Source organism: Vipera berus (assembly GCF_964194415.1).
Source record: "Vipera berus genome assembly, chromosome: Z".
Classification (NCBI taxonomy): Eukaryota; Metazoa; Chordata; class Lepidosauria; order Squamata; family Viperidae; genus Vipera; species Vipera berus.
Window position 1 is genome coordinate 41,032,895 of NC_138205.1, and position 19,271 is coordinate 41,052,165.

The following is a 19,271-nucleotide window of genomic DNA, read 5'->3' on the forward strand; positions in this document are numbered from 1 at the left end:
TCTTAGTTAACTCAAAGGTATATATACATTGTATAATAAATAATTATAAAAACAGCATTTTCAGAATACAACTTTAAAAAAAGATGAATACCCTCTAGAGCTGCTTTGTCCCCTGGTGTTCTCAACACCTCTGATCTATTAAGCTGAGCTGTTTAAAGATTCCAGGAGTTGTGGTCCAATTCCTTTAAATGAGCACAGGGTTGTGGACAATCTCTTCTGCTTAATAAAGAACTTTGGATGCAGCAGGTTGAGGGGAAAGGAAGCAGGTAGACTGCAGGGCTTGCTTTCTTACAACTATAGTCTCTTTAAAATCTACAATATCTACAGCAAGGAAAAAAAATGACAAAACCACTATAGTCTAATAAGGAATATATTCCTTATTTTTCAGTCAGTTTTTAATGTGACAGCAAGCATACATTCTAAATGTAGCAAAAACATGGAAAATATTTCCCTTGAAATGTAGCAAATGCATTTTGAAACCAATTTTTAATGATTCCTGAATGATGACTAGAATATATAATTTATTGGAATGCATATTTCTTCTCCATTCCTTCTTCAAATGCTTAAGCTTAGAGGTTTCTTAGACACACTGAAGTTAGATGATGCAACTCACTGACCTTGGCTGATCTCAAAAAAAAAAAAAAAAAGCAGAATTGGATATGGTTAGTACTTGGATAGGAATTACCAAAAAATACTACTGCTGGAAGTTAAACATGGAAGGTTGAAAAAATCCTGTAAGAAAGCAGTGACAAATTATTTCCATATTTAATTATTTATAGCCCACCAATAATTTAAAAAAATAACTGAAGGTGGCAAACATACCTAACATTCCTTCCTCCTCAAAGGGTATATTTAAGTTATTCTAAGAGACTAAAAGCAGGCTGAATTAATCGTAAGCTTGTTCCTGCTATTCTAGTGGAATATATTTCCATTTAATGATATAATATTTAAACTATGCTCACTATGCTCGGTGATGTCAAAATTGACTAACATTAATTCCTCTTATTAGAGTTTGAATTTTGTTAAGTGTTATTAATATGAATGATGGTTAATACTGACCTATCTCTATACTATAGTTATAATGGGATTATTAGAAGAAAATATTTTTTTTCAGGGGTTTTTTTGTAAGCAAGGATCAAATTGGACAGAAGGATTCTCTATGATATATGCACAGCAATTTATTCTAATAGTGAAAAAGTGGAACAGTTTTTATTAAGTTGATAAGGTTATAGACATACATTGTCTTTCTTTTGGCTGGCACTAGTTGACTAGTTGGTCTAGTCATGCCAGCCACATGACCATGGAGACGTCCTCGGACAAGCCCTGGCTCTTCGGCTTTGAAACGGAGATGAGCACCGGCCCCTAGAGTTGGAAACAACTAGCATGCGTGTGTGGGGGAACCTTTACCTTTACCTTTTAGTTGACTAAACTAAATGGTACAGATAGCAGAGCACTCAACCAGATAGATAAAGCCAGTTGAATGCATTTGGTCAGCATGACATAGTGCCACGTAAGATTAGTTAGACCAGGGGTGTCAAACTCAATTTCATTGAGGGCCACATCAGCATTGTGGTTGCCCTCAGGGGGCCGGGTGGTTGTGGCCAGGGTGGGCGCGTCCTACTGGGTGGACGCAGCTGGAGTGCATATGGCCTATTGGGTGGGCATGGCCAGCTCTACATCATTGGCATCAAGGGTGCCTATGGGGGCCTGGGCAGGAGTGGGACAGATCTGGGGGTCTCTGGCAGAAGGAGGGTCTCTGGGCCAGGGCCAAGGCATCAGGGACCGTTCCCTCACTGTTTCCAGGTTGGCTTCGGGGGCCACATGAAACCACTTCGCGGGCCGGATCTGGCCCCTGGGCCTTGTGTTTGACATGTCTGAGTTAGACCATCTTTTATCCACAATGTGTGGTGTTTCAAAAAAACAAACAGTTCTAATCTATTCCAAATGTTTCATTTGGAATTAAATTCTCACATCTCTGGGATACAAAGTGGGACACTTTGAGAAGGCTTTAAGAAAACAGCATTATGCACAAGGGGTGTAAATGAAAAATTCCAATGAAGCCAGGATCTATAGTAGTTTGGACCAGAAGAAAAGAAACTGCAAGATGAAGCAGATACTAATTATATATCTCAAATACTTTGGAGCACGTTATAAGTATAAAATCTACCCTTATTAGCAACAATCCTCAATTTTTTCAGTCAAGTTCAAATCATTGGTTCAACTTTAGATGGGTTGACTTAGTGGTACCACTGCAGTATTTTGGAAGGAGCCAGAAGCAAAACTATGTTTGAGAAAGATCAAAATAATAGAAAACTTAAAATAATGCTGTCCCTGAAATTTTAATAATTTTAATGTGTCCTGAAGTTAACAGACAGCACTTAAATCCATTCAGTGGGAAAGAAGGAGTATTGATAGGAGGGGTAGATAGCTAACTTAGGAAGTCTCATTGTCTATGTAAAGGAATTAGAACACCCCAAAACAAGATAATTGGTAGTGTCCTCTAGATATCCAGAAACATGTAGGTTTATAAATAAAGGTAAAGAGGGAAGCAGTATCAACATTGTCTGAGTATGTTCAATGTTCTCCAGGAACCATGACATTTGGAGACAAATACTTGGTGCTTGAATGAGGAGAGAATTGCTCACTTGAATCATTGGAGGGAGAAGCAAGAACAATAATTAGCTTTGTTTGTTAAAACAGAACAAAAAGAACATGCCCCATGGATTGGTTGCCAGTCATAACTCTTTCTTCTATTAATTCAGTTTAACTCAGCATTCCCAAGCAGGTTTAGATAGAAATTTGGATTCTGAGGAAGGAGCTGGCCGCTGGTATTTCAGAGTCTCACTTTCCCTTCTAGTCTATGTATTCTGGGACTCTAATGTTTAAAGGTGTATGGATATGCATGTGAGTTTGTGCATATTAAACATAATGTGTGTTTACATATGATTGATCACTGTTGATCAAAGGACTAAAAGTTGTACTAAGCAAAAGCTTGGTCAGTTGGAAAAAAAATGCTGTCTAATATTTCAACTCCAAAATCCAAGCTATGTTGCAGATTTTTTTAAAAAAACTTGATTATAGCGCTATGTATTTGGAAATGGAGGGAAGATTCACATTAAATTATTCATAAAATGACTGCACTTGATGAAGAGTTTAGGAAGAATTGCCTGCTATCGTTTGAGATTCTTCCTTTCACATTTTTTTGAGTCTAGCTCTTATTCCTGTGAATTTTTAACATCATTTACCACCATGAATAGTTACAATGAGCATCTGTCACAGTGACAACATTTTTGCTCCTTTCTTAGGGATTTTTAAACAAATATATTCTCATATGTGCAAAACAAACAATCTTTAAATATTGGGGACACTACCTCAGGAACCTCAGAGGTCATTGCAGCCTCCATAAGTCAACCTGTTCAAGAAGAAATGCAGGTGTTGCTAAGTAGGCTATCTGAAGAAGTCTGGTTGGATTGTTTTCAAGGTGCTTATTTCATCATTGCCTGCCTTAGTTGAGAAGGAAGCTGGGTGTGCTATCTTTTTCTCTTCTCCATTGTCCAGAGTGTTTTCTTTATCCTCCAGCTATACCATAAAGCTCTTTCCACAGAAAATTAATCAGCAAATGTTAACCTTCACAAGGTGAGATAGAAATGTGATTCACTTTGAGAGGAACAAGTTAGTCTATTGATCCTATACTTTTTTCTTATTCAAATTTGTCCCTTATTTTTACAGTATTGTTTAGAGATCTCAGACAAGGAATCCACATGAAAAAAAATTCAACCTCCATAGTTGGACTATCTCATTGACACTCATATTTGATTTTTTTAAACAACTTTGCATTCAATCTAATTGTGACCTATTGTGATCTGTTAAGAGTATTTCATACTTTGAATGGAAGCAAAATATTGCATTTGCAAGCATATTTGTTCATTCAGATGTTGTCTAATAATCTGTGCTATTTTGGTCCATTATTCAAAATAAAAAAATTATATGTTCAAATGCTTATGACAAACTAAGTAGCATAAAATATTGAGCAGCCATTTGAGTTCTTCAGAGAACTTCTTATTTGAGCTTGAGTTATGACTTCACACATGTTTCCACTTTTCTAACTGAAGTTATGAAAGAAGTGGTTTAATCAATTTGCCATTTAGGTCTCCAAAAGTTGGAAATTGAATGGTGATAGGACCCCAATTTTGATAACTCTGCCATGCTTTCTGTGTTGTCCTTTTGCTCACAGTTCAGTTTTACCCAACATGGGTGAGTTCCAGATATAAAGTTCCAGACAACACAAGAACCAGATTGGAATTATGGGGCTTATGGGCAAACACATCTGAAAGGTAGTAAGCTGTTGTATCTGTATTATTGTCAAATTAATGTGTTTTCCTAAATTTATTTTTTTTCAGTCCTCACATAATTATTTCCTTCTGTATTTCACACACAACCTTATTTGTTCTTCCCATATGATTTAGCCTCTCATATCTTGTTTGCTGCTCTTTTGGGTGCTATTCTCCAATCTTAAGAATTATATGAAACCTAGTTATTGGGATAGTGACATATTCATGTTCAATTTTAGAAAATATGCACTCTTTTCAAATTCCAGTGGCCTTTGTCTTTTGCTGAACAACTATCCTAGGAAGATCACATTTGGGGCACCACTTTGCATACTTGTGTATGAGAAATAGTAGCTAATTCCAAAAAATTGGGGGGGAAATCTATAGCTTTAACCTAGGAAAAGTTCTACATTAAAATTCATGCAAGATTTTATTTAATAATGAGTGCTCTTGCAGAGCATTTTGTGTTTCCTGAGCATTTCATGTAATGACAGCACAGGAGTCTTCACAAATGTTTCATATATGAGGGATATCCACACTGCATGCTATTTAAGATTGCTTAGGATGGAGGTGAGCTTCAAACTGGAGACTTTCCCTCTCATACTCTTTAACCACTATTGCAACAACAACAAAATTTTGTTCTAGGTAGTCCTTTACCCCATACATACCTTTTCTTATTTGCAGGTATGAACATCATAAACACGAATGCATTCCTGGCAGCTGACATAACAGCACCAATGGAAAATGCAATGGCATTTCTCTTTCCTTTTCTCTGTCCTAGTGTTATGACCACGGCCACAGCAGAGCAAATCACACCCATCAATCCCATGTGAAGTCACATTGCACATCCTGTCCCTTGTACCAAATGACCCAGTCTCGGGATTGGGTTCACAGAAATTGGGTGAGTTTTCATAATAGACCAAGTCACGTTCTGTTGGTGGTTTAAAGAGGGCATACTTGGCACGCAGTGTCTCCACCCAACCACGGGATTCCCGATGCTTTTCTACCACCATCTCGGAAGCACTGTCATATTTGTCCTTCAAGTAGTCACCAATGGCCCGAAAGTCTGGCTGGGCCCACCAGCATGTTTTAACTTCACAGCTGCCAGACAAGCCATGGCATTTGCATTTTAAATGCATGTGGTCCAAGATAATCTGCAAAAGAAAACAAAAAATCAAATGACGTAAAACTGGGAAAGCTTTTAGGCTATCTTCTATACAATTTTCATTAGGACAATTTTGTCCTTACAATCTTTTGACCCACTGATAAAATACAAACTCGTCTGTTCTCTCTTCTAGAGGAGTAACTTTAGTTTGACCAATGACTGTTAATCAAACTGTTAGGGTATTGGACTCTTCCAAATTATTTCTTCTTAAACAGAATTATGTTATTTTAAGAATTTATAATGAATTGGGATAGCATGAATTTAGAAACATAATCAAAATGGATCCTTCCTCAACTTCATGCTGTCAAGATGTGTTAAAACTCAATTTATATCGTCCTCAGACAGCATGGCTTTGTTGACAAGGGGTGATGGAAGTTGTAGTCACTACAACCTGCCTGGAAATGCATGCAATCATTCTCTTATCATGATAGTTCAAGCCAGTTATGGTGAACCTTTTAGAGACCGAGTGCCCAAAAACCACCCCTGCCCCCACTCTGCCCCTGCTCCACCTCACTCTGCCCTCAGCCCGCCCCCACTCCATCCCCATCCCACCCACCCACAGGGCCACTCACCACCTCCACGGCCTGTCGCAGATCATCCAGGTGGCCCAGCAGTGCCATGGTGGATACGCCCTCTGCCTGCACCCCACAGCATCAACTGTGCATGACGGGGCGTGAGGGTGGAGTCTTGTCCCCGCTACCTGGCTGCCATGTCATTGGCTATGCTGCTTCGTGTGGGCCGCGCTCGGGGGCGAGTCTCCTTCAGGGGGCCTGCTGGTGGGGGGAGGCAGGGCTGGGGCAATGGCACGCATGCCCACAGAGAGGGCTCTGAGTGTCATCACTGGTTTAAGCAAATACCTTAGGAATTTGGACAAGCCAAAATGTAATTGATCTCTCTAATTGGCTGGTCCCTTGCCTGAGCCATCAAATACACTATCTACCTTTTTCCCCCTAATCTCCAGATAATGCTACTTCTTAGAAAGCACTATGGACATACAGTTGCCCTCAGGGCAGAGGTTTTTATGTTTTTCTTCTGTTTCTTGATGGGTCATGAGCCATGGTGACAAGGGGAAGATGATTGAATGGCAGGCCTTGAATGGCTGCAGCTGATAAGGAAAAAAGAGAAAAGAAGTTTCTATCTGTCCACTGAATGAAGCCATCAACACTGGTTTAGTCTGGATCAGAGGGCTGCTGAGATTTGGGCTCTTGCATTGGCAATTTTTCCAGCAGTGAATCCCCAGGAATGCAGAGCAACAGGGCTCCGTTGCTCATTCTTTTTCAGAAGAATATAAAGAGGGGAGCCACTCACTGTTCGTCCAGCTTCATTATTGTGCCTATTCATGGCAGAGCGAGCATCTGGACGGTTTTCTCGGGCATCTGCAAACTCTCGTGAGACAAGTACCCCGAAGTCAGCATCTTCACTGCAGCCTCCCCATTTCCATCCTTCACCAGGTGGTCCCTTATGGTGTGAGTCACAGCCACAAATGGTGGAAGTACCTTCAGCACATGACCGTGTGACAGCAAATGCCACACCAGCAGAGGCAATGGCATGCACAAAAGCTGATTCTCGTGTGGCTGTAAAAGGGTAGAAAGACCCAATTTATTTACTTAATTACTTATCAACAGTCAAAATCACTCCATGGTAAAATAAATATATGGGAATATGAACAATTAAAAAGTAATTCAATTTTTAACTATATACTGTAGCACCAGAAATCCTAGGTTAATTCCAGCATCACACTGAAGCGATCCTTATAGCCATTGCTACAGAACAGAATTTAGCAACAGTCTTGCTTATTTCAGACATGAAAATAAATTACCGTATTTTCCTTGGCCAACTGAAGCTCTTAAAGTAGCAGAGACGTTATTAAAACAGAGCACCAAGGTTAATATGTGGGACAATGCAGCAAAACGGGAGGAAGTTACTTAGCTGATTTGTCCAAAATGATACAGGAAATATCTGACCTCTACAATTGTGGGTGGCATAGTGTTAAGATGACCCAGTGAACATGTTCTGTGCAAAACAGACTCTTAGTTGGCTACAATAAACAGTCTTTTGCAAATAACTTGAGCCAATCATTTACACCCCAGCATTAAAAGTGTGCTCCTCCCCTTGTTTTCTTTCTATTTTTTTGACTGGTTTTGTACTTTCATTAATTTTTAATAAAATACTAGCTGAGTTGACTTGACACATTGCATTAAGCCAGAGCCTAAGCCATAAATGAGGAAAAACACCCCTTTTAAAAGAGGAGAAGAAAAAGGAGAAGACTATCATTCTGGCCATTCTAACTTGCTTTTGAAGAGTCTTCTGGCCCTTTGAGGTTAGTTTTTAAAATAAAATATGTGAAAAAGTGAAATTTATCATTTAAATAAAGTAATTGTCCTCAGCGAAAGTTTGAACAGCACAATAACTAACGCAGTAATACCAAGGGTAGGCTCCGGTGAGGTAAATGGTTCTTCCACTCTGAAAAGGAAAGAAATGGGAGAAAACGACTTTGATTTCATTAGACAGAGCTCTAGCATTGAAGGTTTGGGAAATGAACCATAGTAACTGGATCTGGATTGCTATTTTAAAAGTGGGAATCCGGGGGTAGTGCAAAACTGTCCTGGAGCCTGTGTATACGGAAGGATCAGCCCCCATTCCACTGCCTCCCTCTCAATTATACCCTGGAATTTTCTTGCAGATGGGAAGAGGGGGTTGGGGATAACTGGGAAAGGTTTCCTAGTGATACAAGTGAAGTTCTCAGAAGCATCAAGGGGGCAAGGGGGGAGCAGAGCTTGGGTGGATTAGGGACTCTTGACAGAGCTTCACTGTCATGGCCTCCTATCCAGGCCCTCTTACCTGCTGGGACACTTGATTTGCCATTGTTTGTGGAGTGTCACACTGTATTACCCACATAATGTGGAATGTTTCCGCCAGGCGCGATGGTGCCCATGCTGGCATTCTCTGCGGCCACCCCTTGGCAACGGGGCCTGTGCTCACCCTGCCCTGCCATCCCCCTGAGAGCCCACCAGTCAGGCTCGGAAATCTCTATTGAGTCCTCTAATGCTGTTTCTCCCCTCCTGAGCTCTTAGTGGCCAAAGGGCGTGTGAATGGTGCGGGGTTGTGAAGCAGTTCGAGGCCAGGAATGATATCCCTTGCTCTGGTGCACAGTGGGGATTGCAGCTTAGCTCTTTTCTCTTGCCCATAAGCTCATTTTCTCTCCCTCCCCACCGACTGTGCTGCCTTGAAATCTCTGCCATTTAGATCCCAGCTCCTCTTTAAATGCAAATTTGTCATCTGTGTCACAGCTGAAAAACACTGCTGGGTTATCACAATGCTGTAGGCCATTTGCAGCCTGCAAAGCCAAGCAGTCTTCTTTTCTCAAAACACAGAGGCCCTTGAGATACAGGTTTTGTTGTACTTATTTGTTCCACAGAAATGTGGGCAGGATCCTTTCTTCAATTTGCTATGGAATTCTAAAATAATTTTCTGTAAAAATAGGTTACACATTTTAACCTCACTCCATACCATGTGACCCAAGTGTTATTTTTTTCCCCACACACCCCACTCACACCTCAACCCTTTCACCTGTCTTTACTTTCTTAGGCTGAGCATTTCCTGGGGAGAGAATCTTGTGTAGGGTTCACATATTTGCTGATTGCCCTATACAAAACAAACAAAAGTCACATGTATATACAAGGATTTGTGCTATTTATATCAACAGAACTTTATTGCACAGAAAAACATATGTGCATCAATCTGCACCTCCACACTAAAGTGATTCTGACAAGACATAAATTTAGTGAAAAGCAAGTCACCCTACACAGGTAGCTCTTAGATGGCAATCAGCTATTGGTATACTAAGGAGGCCGCGTTGCTGAGCCTTTTTTTCCGGATTTAAAGCACAGAACAATTCTTGCTGCACTGCTAGATTTCCACATAAGATGGATATGTGTCTTAATCAAAAGGGTGTAACTAAATTGGAGCTCCTTATTCATTCAGTCAAAATAAAACAAATAACCTATGTCTATTAAATGTAGTTAATTTACTACCTCAGGTCCTGTAATAGTAACATTCACATAATGATGTTATATCTAATAGTTCCTGGATGTGGTTATCCTGTAGAAGTCCTGTTTTTAAGTGTTTGAAATAATAGTCCTGACAGCCAATTTGGTGTAGTGGTTAAGGCATTGGCCTAAAAACTGGGAGACCGTGGGTTTTAGTCCCATCTTAGGCACAAAGCCAGCTGGTGATGTTGGACCAGTCACTCACTTCATCTAGAAAGAAGGAAATGGCAAGCCATTTCTGGAAAACCTTACCAAGAAAGTTTCCCTATGCAATCTCCAGAAGTCAAAACACTGACTTGGAAATGTGTGTCCGTGTTTCTGTGTCTGTGGTGTTTGTGTATGTATATGTGTTTATGTGTATCTGTGTAAAAACAAGTAAATTTAATATTGCTTCTGAAAAAAAATAAGTACTAACTGCTTACATAATGTTGCCAAAAAACTAATATGGATATGTTCATTTAGTCATTGAAAGTTGAGATAGATTTTATTCAAAATAGCACCACATAAGTACTTTTGTATAGGATTATTTCTTTTTTTAGTATGAAAGATAACATACACATTTTTCCTTCTCTTTGCAGGTAATAAAATATAAAATGAGATTTACCATGCAAAAACATGGCATTTCTGCAGCACTTCTATTTCACCTGATTGGGACATACAGCAAGAAATAATAATAATCAAATGATATTATTATTTGTGTTTATTAATTAAGAAATAACAGCCCAAAGAACAAACAAAAATAACTATCTATTTGGAATTTGAGTTCCAGCCAGGAACCTGGTAGTTATCCAAGTAACATCATAAAGTGTAATATGTGCTCATTCAAAGTGTTTTTTTTAATTCATAATTGATATTTAGTTCTCATAAACTTTTGCTTAATTATAACATTTGCTTAATTAAGTGAATTTGTTGTTTTATGCAATGCACATGGGGACATCTTTGCAAACTTCTCCCCCCAAATACTTACCTCTTGCTAGCACTAGAGCTCTACATTTTACATTTTTCCTATTCTTTGTCCTGTGTTCTTCTACCGCCAGGTGTTGCCATATCTATAAAAATTACTGTCATCTTTTCCATTGCTTTATATATAGTGTGTTGTGTTCTAGATGGTGATCGGTTTCTGTGTGAAAATCCCATAATTTTTTAAACATCTTTTCAGTAACTCTGTTTTCTGAAGAAAACATATTCAGTAAATGCAGAAATTTCAGCAAAAATAATAGTGCCTCATTCTTTGGGCCTTGAAGTTCTGTTCATTTTCTCTGGACTGCTGGTATACAACAACTGAAGTGAAATTATGTTCTCACAAAATGGTCAGTTCTTACAAGTAGGACAATTTTATTTTAAGATATCTCACTTATTTCCCACTTGGGAAATGTAGATAAACATTGGATAAAAGAAACAAACAAATTTGCTAAGCACATTGATTTGTGCTTCTTAGATTGTAAGCCGCCCTGAGTCTTCGGAGAAGGGTGGGATGTAAATGGGATAAAAAATAAAAAAAAATAAAATAAAAGAAACCTTGAAGTTATGATTAGTGCTTACTTTGAGATACCTTGACTCTGGTTTACAAAATAACTGAATAATCTCTCTCTTCCTATGAAAATATATTTGGGGATATCTTACCATCCTCTTAAAATTGCTTCTCTGACATATATGTTTCCTTTAATTTGTTCAGGACCACACTTTGCTACAGTATGGAAATGAATTCATGTGAAGTATTAGAATTCAGATTATAGAATTCATATTAAGACTTTAATATGACCTATATGCAACTGTTTTAAAAAGAGTCTGAGTTCATAAATTACACTATGCCATAACAATGGTTTGGTTTTAATCAGGGCTTTTTTTCTAAAAAAAAAAAAAAAAGGTGCCGGAACTCTCATCTTGGCGGGCGCAGGAGGCAGGGGGGCGAGGGGTGGTGCTGCTGCAGTCACGGGTGCAAGGGGTGTTGGTGGCGGGCTTTCCCCTGGGGCCAGAGCCAGTGCGGCTGGTGCTGTGGGAGCAGCAGGGCCCGCTCTATATGGCGGGGCTGCGTGGGGTGTGTGGCGGAGGCGGTGCGGGCTAGACAATGCAGGGCGGCCACTTAGGCGTGCAGGGCGAGGCGATGGTGGTGCAGGTCCAGCACCAGGTAGGCCACCAGCCTGGCTGTCACGGGTGAGCACAAGGAAGGAGTGCACATGGACTCCACAGAATCTACCTCCCACTCCTTGTCCTCTCTTACTTACCTAGTTGAGATGGTGTAGTTGGGCAGCAGGGAGGGATGCAAAGTTCCTGCCAACTCGCCTTCGCTGGAGACAACTTGCCGGTGCAACGTTTGCCGGCCAGGTCTTTTGGCATGCTCAGCAGCAATTCCTATTGTTTTTCGAAAGCCAATAGGCTTTCAAAAGCCAATAGAGGGAGTAGCATAGCTTGTGCAAAAGCTTTTTTGTGTGTGTGCAAAAAAAGGTGCTGGAACGCCATTTTGAGTGTTCTATGAGAAAAAAAGCCCTGCTTTTATGTTTTAATCTTCTGATTTTAAAAATATATTTTTTCTATTGTAAGTTGGCCCAAACCTTGCATATGGATTGCATACAAATATTATATAATCGGTAAATAAAGGTAGAACATATGTTAAATATACATCAAATGATAATATGCTTCCCTACAAAGTCAATTCTTGCTCAGTGACAGACCAAGGAGTTAAGTTGGAAAGGCAAGAGGAAAATCTAGCAGGTATCCTTAGGGTGCCATAGTTATGGATGAGAAATATTGGTTGCAAAGTTGGCATTTCTGGATGTAATACAGATATTTTGGACTTATTTTTGTTTCTTTGCATGTTTGATATTTTTAAAAAGGCATATGCTACTGACCATGCTTATGCACATATGTAACATTTTTTGCTAGGATACATGACTACTGCTTGCCCAGAATGTGAAAAGTGAAAGATTGTGAATAAACAAAATTTTAATGTACAGATAATACCACCAGAAATTATTTTAGCCTTTTTAATAAATGATGTTATTGATGTTAAGCTAATTATTTAAAGACTGAAGTGCAACATAACTAGATTCTAAATAATCTATTTTTCAAAACACACAACAGTCCAAACAGTAAAAGTAAAGTCCAAATTAAGAATATTTCATTCTTAAGAATTGTTTAATTTAAAGTAGTTTAGTTGTAATAGATGTTTATAGATTCAAAATAGTTTTCGAGTATTTACAAAAGATACTATTTTTTCTAGCATCAGCTAAATTAGACATATTACATTGAGAAAAATGTTTCTCATTTCTTTCCTTATTGATTTATTGATTTCATTGAAGAGATGTTAACATAGGAAATAAATTATTTTGTTATCTAATTTTACCTTCCAAAAGACAGAAGCAGATGAAAAATGTGAGATTCTTTTCTGTTGGCTTTTTTGAATTAGCTGTTTTAGATTCTAAAAGTTTAGTTCCTAAAATTGTACATAATTTTAATGTTGTCTAGTGCAGGGTGGGCAACCTTGGCTCTTTTATGACTCAAGGACTTCAACTCCCAGAATTCCTGAGCCAGCATGGCTCAGCTTGGAAACCTCTCTCTTTCCCCTCAGCGTGGCTGGCTCAGGATTTCTGGGAGTTGAAGTCCATGAGTCATAAAAAAGAGCCAAGACTGCAATAGGCTTTCCAAAGCCAATAGAGGCAGCCTTTTTTTTTGCAAAAAAAAGGTGCTGGAACGCCGTTCTGAGCATTCTATGAGAAAAAAAGCCCTGGTTTTAATATATTATGTATTAAATCATTTGTGGTTTACAAGCCAGTATTTATGATTTAGCATGCAGAATTAATTAAATCACAATGAGTTATTCAACCAAGAATAGGAAGTCAGCTATGGCTAAGCACAATATGTGAGTATAGCTACTTTGGTTTTCTTATGTTCATCTAACCTTTTTGCTCTGATGGAATTGATTTTCCAATATCAGAGCCTTCCCCAGTCCTGACCCTACAACGTTCCTAATACTTGGAGAACACAGAAACTATTCTTCCAGCATGTAAAACATGTTGCCTAATGTCCCCCACCCCCCAGCATACTATATATTATACCTTTATCTAGAACAGGCCCAAAAATAGCCAAGCTGTCATCAATGGTGGTGCAATTCCAACGTCTCCCCCGGAACTGATGTTGGCACTCTTGAATTCCCAGCTTCACACCTTCAGCCACACTGGGCATGATCTCAATGTAGTTTCGGCAGAAACGAAGTTGCTTAGGCACTAAGCCAGGAATTGAACCACAGAGAATTGGCTGAGAGCCCAGGGATGTATATTGCTGGCCTAATGCAAGGGACCTGCATGGAGAGAATAAATATAGTCTATAGCTGAAAGTGTACTGGGCCTCCAATATGTCAATTTCCACTAACTTATGTTTGTCCAAAGTAGATCTCACATAATAATTAATTAATAGGCTCTGCCCTTGAAAGACATACCTTCTAGATGATATTTAGTTGAGAGGGTTACACTCAGAAATCATTGGTTTATCTGTAACATAACTATGTTAGTCAAATGCTTCCTTCTTCAACTATTTCTACCGAACATTTGTTAGACTTAATTTTGTGTAATATAGAAACATTCTAGCATATAATTGGTAATTTACATACTGAACCAGGATAACTTGCTTAAAATATCTCAGTTGCCTTTTAACTTTTTTTTCCAAATGAGTAATATTTTTCTGCAACAAGGAAGTAGGCAATATTAGGTTTTCATATAGGTAGAAGGTAGCTCCTGTCAAATTAAAGATGCAATGATAGCTACCCCAGAAGAGTCAGAAAACTATTCAGAATATTCATAGTCATTTTCAAAGTTAGACAAAAAATTCTAACTGCATATACTGTAGTATGATTTGTTTTGTATTCTTAATGTTCAATATCTTTCTCGTTTGAATAAATCCAGGCAGGAAATCAAGATGGCCAGAGAATTACCTTATGTTAAATCCCAAACCATGTTTCTGTTAAAATGTTTGAAACAGATTCTGGGGAAAAGTTGCCATTTAATTTTACACCATTGATTTAGAATAGTAGTATACAATCCACATTGGCTAAATGTGTTGGGAATTGATATCAAAATATCTTGAGGTACTGTGGAAATATCCAGTGGTGGGATTCAAATAATTTAACAACTGGTTCTGTGCCCTAATGACCATTTTAAGTATCAAAAAATGATATACCGAAAGGTAGTTTATTATTTCATGCATTTAATACTTAAATAAGAACAATAAAGGAGGTACACAAAACTAGACTATGTTATAAGAAAGAGTTTTAAAATATTAATGAAAAAATATTAAATAATACCTGACAAAAACAATAACACTGTTATTTAAGATATTTCCATATTGCTTCTTGATTGGCGTGCTTACTTGCAATTTTCTTTGCTTTTATCCAAGCATTATCGGCTGTGTCATTTATCCTTAACCATCTGTTCACTGTAGGAGTAGGATCCCAGTTGTAGCAGGAAGCTGTGAGGCTCGTCGCTCCGATAGTGCTGGTGCTGCTACTTGTGGCAGCAGGGTGCCCAGCAGATCACGCCGATGGCGCCGGTGCCACTGCTGACACCAAAGAGCCTTGCGGCCTTCTGCATTGAGCAGCAGCACTGGTCCAATCGGTGTGAGCCACGCAGTGTCCTGATGCGAGAAGCAGTGGCACAATCAGCGCGAAGAGCAATGCGGCGTCATGCCATGAGTGGCGGCAGCGGCACAATGTGCCACGTGGTGTGTGTCCACAAGTGGCCATAGAAGAACTCAGATTTATCATAACCGGTTTGCCGAACTCAACAAAAAAATAGGTATCAATTCTGCGAAACCGGTGCAAACCAGCTGAATCCCACCACTGGAAATATCCCAATTTGGCTGGGATAAAATTTATATTTGATGCCAATGCTCTGTCTGCTGAACTTCACAGTCAGACAAGCATTAATTCTGCGTAAGTGATTCATGCCAAAAAATAATTATATAAACAATTATATAAATAAATGATCAAAACTATATTACATAGCATAAAGTTCAAAGTGCTTTTAGCTTAAATTCCATCATTCAAAATATTTTTCTTAAAACCTGGAGGCACCATTACTGGAGAATTATAAGATGTTGCTTTTAAATGGAATAACTGTTATCTCTTCTTTGATTTATGATTTGCCCCATTAATGCATATAATTTTATTTGTTATATTTATATTTGCTCCAGGAGCAAAATATGGCTTATCTAAGAATCTCCCTTCGTTTTACAACAAGGATTTTGCAAGGTTGGTTGGGCTGAGAGGGAGTGAGTTCCCATGGCTAAAGAGAGACTTGTACTAATCCTTGGGACTTATTTATTTGCTTAAATTTGCTTATTTGCACAGATATAGGCAGAGAATATTAGAATTACACATTCATTTCATAGGATATGATGGTAAAGTTTAGGAAGTGGTACTTTAAAAAAAAGGGACGCGGTGGCTCAGTGGGTTAGGACGCTGAGCTTGTCGATCAGAAGGTCGGCAGTTTGGCGGGTCGAATCCCGAGTGCCACGTAGCAGAGTGAGTGCCTGTTACTCGTCCCAGCTTCTGCCAACCTAGCAGTTCGAAAGCACGTAAAAAATGCAAGTAGAAAAATAGGGACCAGTACGGTGGGAAGGTAACAGCATTCCGTGCACCTTTGGCATCTAGTCATGCCGGCCACATGACCACGGAGACGTCCTCGGACAAACGCTGGCTCTTCGCCTTTGAAACGGAGATGAGCACCGGCCCCTAGAGTTGGAAACGACTAGCACACACGTGCGGGGGAACCTTTACCTTTACTTTTTACTTTAAAAAAATATGTTTGTGAAGCCAGATGATGTCTCTCTGCTCCCACCCAAATCCCCCAGAATGCACATGGGCCCTTTAGTACATGGGCAGGCAAATAAGTTAATATAATATGAGTTCTTTAAAAACACACAAATAAGTTAGTATGGCATGGGTTTTATATAAAAAATCAGATAATCTAACAAAATTAACCCTTTCTTCCCTATTGAGCAAAGGAATCTCATGTAACTGCCTCTATTTATGGTCAGCTTCTGATTTTTATATCCTTCACCTCCTTTTCTGCTGCCAGAATATTGGCTACAAATTCTCTTCCCTCCATGTGGAAGTATCCACCCCCCACACACATACAGGTGGTCCTCGACTTATGACCACAATTGAGCCCAACATTTCTATTGATAAGTGAAACAATTTTATGACCTTTCTTGCCATAATTGTTAAGTGAATCACTGCAGTTGTTAAGTTAGTAACATGGTTGTTAAGTGAATCTGGCTTCGCCATTCACTTTGCTTGTCAGAAGGTCTCAAAAGGTGATCATATGACCCTGGTACACTGCAACTGTTATAAATATGAATCAGTTGGCAAGTGTCTGAATTTTGATCACATGAACATGGGAAGGCTGCAATGGATGTAAGTGTGAAAAATGGTGATAAGTCACTTTTTTCAGTAACTTTTGTAACTAAATGAACTGTTGTAAGTCGAGGACTACCTGTACTGTACACTTTTATTAATCTGTAAAGGCCCCATTTTATGTTGGTGGCATTAATACGTAAAGGCTAGTAAAGTGCTGCTTTCCTAACTACGTGGCAGGTGGGTTCATAGTATCAAACCTCCTATACTTGGTGGTTCTATAGACTATAATTCATATTGTGCTTAAAGATTTGAAAAAGTCATTTAGTTAGTTAGTTAGTTGTTTAAAAGGATAAATGTTTATAACTTGGGCTGGTCAGGTTTTTTTTTGCTGAGGGAGCTATCCAAGAAAAAGTGCTGAATCTGAGTTTCTGAGGTTTAGTACCTTCAGAAGAATTTTATTACCTCAATGTGTGCTGTATGGTTTGACCTAGCAAAGCCTTTGTGACTTATGTTCAATTTAAGTTTATCAACTTTATTTTCTGATTCAATCTTTTCTATTTTTTCTTTTCAATATAAGATGAATTGCAATTTGTGTCATCTCTAGTCAATACAGACTTTTAGAGCTGTCACCCAAATGCCAAAAGGATTAGTTAATAACTGCATGACAAATTGATGGGGCAGTGAGAAGGGCCTTTAAAACCACTATCTTAAATTCAAACATAGAATCTAAGAAAAATAGGAAAAGAAATAATTAAAAGAATTAACTTATTTTGTATTATGTAGTCTTGTTTGCATATGGGAGACTAAAAGTATCATAAGCCTGATTTATATTGAGAAACATTAATCATTCATTGCCTAAGAATAGAGTCCAGAGGCATTCTTGGAAAACAGAGTGCTAGAAAATAACACTTTACCTTTCAGCCAATCTGCAAGTGGCACATTTCTATTATTATTTTTTCTATTCAAAGAGTCTGTCAAAAATTAAAATCAATTATTAGCAGATCAAAAGCCCCAAGAGTGTTATGTAGTGCCTATTATACACATATTGATTATTCTGATTTTACACTTCTACTCAAAAAGATTCTTTATTGGGAAAGAACGTTTTGGCTATCCAGAGTATTCAAAGCACTAATTCGGGGTCAGCCCTTCCAGGCAGTCCAGACAAGCAACCAAAATCATAAATATTAATACTTATCTTTATTGTAAGGTTATAGTAACAGAACCATGCAAGTCTGAAAGCCTTTCTCCCTTTCCTTGCCTTAATTTCAGAGAACTAGGAAGGGTCCCTTCTGAGATGCTTTTTCTGCCCCCATTTCTTCTGTAGGCTGAGATGTTTCTTGTCTGGCCACCTCCGAATCTGTGACTCCTTTCCCTCCTGTCTTCTAACATTACATTCACAACCAATTACAGCAGGTCATTCCCCATTTGCTACATAAATATAAAACGAATTGTTCCATTTCATTTTCATGTTTTACATGCCAGTACTGTCAGCTGAGAACCAATACAACATCATAAGTCTATTGTCCTTTGACCAGAATCAGTAATGTAGAATTAATGGCTTAGCTTCACAACTTCTTGCCTGAATCACTAGCTCACAGCATGTTCCATAGGATTACTACAAGGTGGGGAAAATGGAAACACTGCATCCTGCAGCTTCTTGAAGGAAAGGAGGGATGCAGTCGTGATAAATTATCCACTCCGGTCACTTGTATTGCTGGTTCTGAACTGCTTTTGCACTTTGCTTCCTTTGGATGTAAATACATAGATGAAGCTACTAACAGAAAAAGCACATACGTAATCCACAAGATTTCCAACAAAGAAACAGAAAAACCAAGAACTCAGACAGATACACATCAGAAACTCAGACAGCCAGTTTGTTGTAGTGCTTGAGGTAACAGGATAGAAGCCAGAAGACTGAGTTCTAATCCTGCCTTAGGTGTGAGAACCAGCTGGGTGGCTTTGGCCCAGTCACTCATTCTCAGCCAGAGTCACCTCTCAGGATTGTAATTGTGCAGAAAATAGGAGGAGGAAGGGACATTTTCTATGTTTGCCAGTTGAATTTTTTATAAAAACAATAAAGGTGGGACATAAATAAATTCAGACTAAATGTTTTATTAGTTATAGCACATTTTTTGTGAACTATAGCTCACTCCATCAGATGCATGGTGTAATTAGGTCATGAAAGCTTATAGTTTTTAATGTGCTAGTCTGAAAGGTTATAACATATTCTTGATTTTCAGTAAACACACAGGCATTTCATTTCAACAAAGGTCTTTCTCCAATTCCTCACAAACATTTGGGCAAAAAAAAAACCCATGCCACCAAAAAACAGAAAACAGATGGCTCAGATATTCCAAAGTTGATAGGATTTTTGTAGT

The 19,271-nt window shown here is 38.7% G+C and overlaps 1 protein-coding gene across 1 annotated transcript in view; it reads right to left on the reverse strand.

Annotated features, from left to right (window-relative positions):
* Positions 1 to 5,002: 5,002 nt before the first annotated feature.
* The window catches only part of WNT3 (Wnt family member 3), a gene marked incomplete at its 3' end in the record, with an annotated part of 33,680 nt that continues 19,411 nt past the window's right edge, over positions 5,003 to 19,271 (reverse strand). The window contains exons 2-4 of the mRNA XM_081346336.1: positions 13,598 to 13,839; positions 6,802 to 7,067; positions 5,003 to 5,482 (exon numbers count right to left, since the gene is read on the reverse strand). Coding sequence (XP_081202462.1) covers positions 5,003 to 5,482; positions 6,802 to 7,067; positions 13,598 to 13,839 — 988 coding nt within the window. The remainder of the gene's footprint in view (positions 5,483 to 6,801; positions 7,068 to 13,597; positions 13,840 to 19,271) is intronic.